This window comes from Microchirus variegatus (assembly GCF_963457635.1).
Source record: "Microchirus variegatus genome assembly, chromosome: 20".
NCBI classification, from domain to species: domain Eukaryota; kingdom Metazoa; phylum Chordata; class Actinopteri; order Pleuronectiformes; family Soleidae; genus Microchirus; species Microchirus variegatus.
Genome location: NC_139821.1, coordinates 13,256,213 through 13,260,975, shown reverse-complemented (window position 1 = coordinate 13,260,975; position 4,763 = coordinate 13,256,213). Strand labels below are relative to the sequence as shown.

The 4,763-nt window shown below is 44.1% G+C and overlaps 1 protein-coding gene across 1 annotated transcript; it reads right to left on the bottom strand.

Moving 5' to 3' along the window:
* Nucleotide 1: 1 nt before the first annotated feature.
* LOC310941701 (ras-related protein Rab-19-like) lies at nucleotides 2–3,830 on the bottom strand (the record flags this gene model as incomplete). The annotated part of the gene is made up of 4 exons (XM_083906912.1): nucleotides 2–667; nucleotides 754–857; nucleotides 2,175–2,358; nucleotides 3,636–3,830. 4 exons carry the CDS (start codon nucleotides 3,828–3,830, stop codon nucleotides 494–496), a joined length of 657 nt encoding a protein of 218 aa, XP_083763038.1. The 3' UTR covers nucleotides 2–493.
* Nucleotides 3,831–4,763: the final 933 nt, after the last annotated feature.

Here is a 4,763-nt window from a genome sequence, read left to right as displayed (position 1 = left end):
AACGACAATTCTAACGTAAATGCAGACATCAGATGTGGAATTAATTGTGCTTTAGTGGAATAGGTTTGTTGTTGGTGAACAGGTCTGGAAAAGGCTTAAATTAAGATTTATTGTACACGAGAGTGCAGACCTGAAACCAAGTGGGTACCTGTCCCACTGCATTTGTTTTTGCACATAATATGGCAAACCCACTAAGACATATAGTCGAAAATCAAAGAAATTGACAGAAGAAACACTGATCGCTCAAAGAATTGACTTTCTTTTTGTCTTTGCAGCACCAGCTGAACAATTCGGTCATTCTCGTCGCGTCAAGAAAGTAAAGTAAAGTAAATTCGGTAGATCTTTCCATTCAATCGTCTAAGTATGATCAAAGCAGACGTTCTTTGTTTCTTGAGGGCCTCGATCGCGGTAATCCACATCATGCACGTTCATGATTTTTTTAAAGGTGTCCTTCGTTCCGTTTCCTCGTCATCGCTCGAGTTATTCATCAGCATCAACAACAGGACTTCTTCTCAGGCGGCGCGTAGGTACCGGCGGCGCCGTTGACTGGCCTGGAGTTGGCCCGGAGGAGAACTCGGGGTGTGTCCCCCTGCTGGACGGTGTGGCCGTTGCGATAGAGAAGCTCTCTGGCCATCATGATGAAGGCTTCCTCCACGTTCTGACTCTCCTGGATTAGATTAGATAAAAAAAAACTACATTAACCAACGTTCAAACCTCCATGTTTCATATACACACATTGTGAACTCTCATTACCTTTGCCGATGTTTCTAAAGCAGCCAGGATTCCTCGCTCGTTTGCCAGGTTGCAAGCTTCCTCAAACAGAACCTGGCGTTCCTCCTCCAGGTCACTTTTGTTACCTGGACGGAGACAATATTGTGGCACTCAGAGGTGAGAACATGGAAAAGAACCCACGAGAAAAACTCATTTGACCTCAAGTCACATTCGACTTTGATGTATTATTGTTGACTGTTCCATTGTGTGGCGTGTTAGGTGTATTTGTGTTGGACTTAAAAAGCCTATGGAAAGTTTTTTCTGTAGTTCTGAGCATATATACAATATGTGCTCAATGTATATATATATCTACTGTCAGTCTATTCTTTGTTTTTGTCTTTGTACTGGACTCAAAACCTCATGGAGCTTTAGTTTTTTCAACAGCCACACCTCGACAATGAGGTTCAAAACGATTATCTGTGACCGTCTGCTGGGAGCGTTGTTCCAGGAAGACATTACTTGAGACGCAAAAGTAATTGCTAACAATTGTGACAGGAACATTATGCCTCTGTTGTCTTAAGATGGCAGGTTAACAATTAAAATCATTCAGGAAAGGCGTTTTAATGATTAATGATTTAAGGATTAACAAAAACATGTTTGCAATGCAGCAATTTGTCAGTTCTATAATGTAGTCTTGCCGTAATGTATTGCTATAATTGTTATTCTTAGAGTTGCGGTCTGTAACTTTTCTGTGTTATTCTGCCTCTGGTTGGTTTTTAGGAACAGGAATAATGTAACAACAAGCTCTGTCAAGCAATACTATCAGACCAGAGGGAGCTTTTGTGGAAATACAGCAGCAGTGCAGGGCAGATGTGCAACTTCTCAGCTTTCAGGAAATGCTGGAATTTTGGAATTTGGAATTTTTCCAAATACACGTTATCGCGTAATTACGGTCTGGGATACGCTCTGTGATAAAGGGTCCATTTTCTAAAACTTTAAAGTCGCCATGTATAAGAATGTGGCCAAAAACGGTTACTACACTCAAATTCAAAATACTGAGGTCTTGTAGGCTTCCTTTTCTCCGCCATTGTAGATCAGAAGTAACTGGCAACCCGTGGTTGCTCGGCAGCTGAGACTCTACTGGCTGCAATGATTGGTAGACGGCGGCAGGTGGCGCCACATGCCAAAACATGGTTTCAAATCATAAACATCACAGTTCAGTTTGTTATATGAACATTATTCCTGAGTCTCTGTGACATATTAGGAGGATTTTATGGCCAGTTGCTTTAGATTTATTACATAATGCACCTTTAAGTCAGGGCTCCTTTGCGTTTCCTCCATCTGTCTTGATATAAAACAAATCACTTGTGTGTAATAGTCATTTGTTTATTTTTCTTAAAAGTTACGCACTGCTCCTTTAAATACGTCAGCACACACACGCACAGTGGCGCACACACACTCACCGATGAGCACCAGCACCACATTGGTCGCTCCGTACAGCTCCACCTCCTTGATCCAGTGGGACACGGAGTCAAAGGTCGCGCGGCGCGTGATGTCGTAGGCGATCATGGCGCCGTGAGCGCTGCGGTAATAGCTCTGGGTGATGGTGCGAAACCTCTCCTGACCCGCCGTGTCCCACACCTGGATCTGATGCAAAAAAAACACACACGCGGAGCACACAGATTGTAAAAGCAAGGAATTAGCCGACACTGTGCAGAGAGAACTCCCCGAAGCATCTCACAGACCATGCTAACATGGCAACAGGCTGTCATGGCAACCAATCCCAACTCAACCCAACTGTTTTCAGTCCCGCTCGACAAGATTTTCTCCTCTGCTTTGCTCCCTTATAATGTTTTTAAAGACTTTTTTTTATTAGTATTATCGTATCCAGGCACAGTTTAATAGCAGTAACTTACAAAAGGTGTCATTGACATGAACATGAAAAGAAATTGACGTTTTGTGACGTGCTTCTCATCAGTATCGGGCAGCTCAGTTTTTGCAGCCTCGGGCATGAAACATAAGTTGTACTTTGGTTAGAGTGAGAAAAAAAAACTGCAGCTCTTTCTTTACACTTCATTTCACTGTTGTACTTCGACAAATTCGGTCCGACTTTAAAAGAAACGTGTGAGCTGCCACGTAACACAACACTTTTTGAACAACAAGTCCACTCTGAGATTATTTGGGCATTTCCTCCTGCGTTTCATTTCAGCCGATGACGCGATTGTGCGGAAAGGGAACGCATGCCACGCATATTCGTCTCCTCGCTCACTGAACTGGCTCGTCCACACAACATTAACAGTTGCTCTAGGTGTAGGTGTGTGTGCGTGTGTGTGTGTGTGTGTAAAACCCTGTGGCCATGACAAATTGACAAATTAGCTTTGCAGTAGAGAGAGAAAACCAACTGACACGATATAGTGACATCCTATAGTGTCTCTATATGTGATCAAAACGCACACCGAGTAATCACTTGATGCACGTGGCACTTCCCAGAGAGAGAGAGCGAGAGAGAGAGAGGGAGTCATACCATTGTTATTTTTATCCTTTCTAAAACCTTGAGCAGAGAAACTTGAAGGACAGGTTACGTTTGTGAGCACCTCGTCGGAGTTGTTTTGGACTCAGCTGACTTTTGTCACCAAATGCACCAACTCTATTTTCATTTTTGTCAATCTTGGACCTTTGTTTTGCTCCACTTTTAACTGCTTTCACTCAATATTTGACCCAAAAAAATAAATGCCCTGCAACTGTGCACCACGGGCTGTCATTGTCAGAAAACTTGATTATTCCTGTCAGTGTCACACAGGCCCTAAGTGGCAATGTATGATGGGTAATCTGGGAGTATGCAATGTTCGGACTGGTTTAATTAAACAATCAAAACAATTTAAACTCATCTCCAGGTAATGTTGTGATTCCACTTATGGACTAACCTTCACTCTCTTCCCCTCGATGTCCACGGTGCGCACAGTGAAGTCCACCCCGATGGTGTTCTGCTGCCTCTCTGCAAAGATCCCCGACTTGAAGTTCTGCACAACGCAGGTCTTCCCCACATTAGAGTCTCCGATGAGGATGATCTTAAACAGGAAATCGAAGGAGTCGTCGTGCTCCGGTGCCGGGGTCTGCATGGTGGAGGCACAGAGACTCTCCTCCTCTCACTCCCGGTCGATGTCCTTGCTTCTTTATGCTTAAAAGAGAAATAAACCTAATAAAACTTCCCCACTTCTCTTCCTTCTCCGCTGACGCTCGGTCACCAGGTGAGATTTCCAGCAGCAGAGTTCATTTTATTACTTCACATGCAGCCTGTTAAACCAGTTACAGTTTGTTTTTGTCAACATGCAAAAACGCTCCTGTTTGCAAGTTAAACAGTGGCCCGGCCGTCCATCTACTGTATGTAACAGTCAACAAAAAAAAAGTGAGTAATAGTCCCAGTTGTCAGGGATTAATTAAAAGTGTCCTTTGCGGTTCTGCGGCTCCTTCTCAAATGTTGACCCACTTATTGACCCCGCAGCAAAACAAGGCATCCTTCATGTCCCTTCCTCCTCCTGCACGGGTTCTGGTTAGCAGCGTGCCACAAATAGTGGGTGGGGGGGGGGGGAAACACCAACAACCTGTATCTTCCTTTAAATAAAACAGGATTTTTTAAAAAACAAGAAGCTTTTCCTGCGTTTGCTGTCCAATCCACCTGCTGCTCACACGTGTCGCTTTATTTCCTGTCCTCCTCTCATCAGCCTTTTCCTGTTCGTACTGACTTACAGCCTCCGGTCTCTCGCTCCCTCTGCACAGCAAAGCACCTGTGGTAACAAAAGAAACCCGCCCTACCTGTCTGCTGTGTAGCCCAACCCCACCACCACCACCACCAGCAGCAGCACAGGTGTATCTTGGGTAATGCAGTCATTTTTTTTGGACAGGAATGCTAGGGTGTTCAAAGTCATCATCTGTGATATTCCGGTCACAATAGATGCAGCACAACTGACGCACAAATTAATGATCAACTGTCAAAGGTACAGAGCTTCCTCTCAGTTTATTTGAAATGAGGAACAGTGGCTTCCAGTAAATGT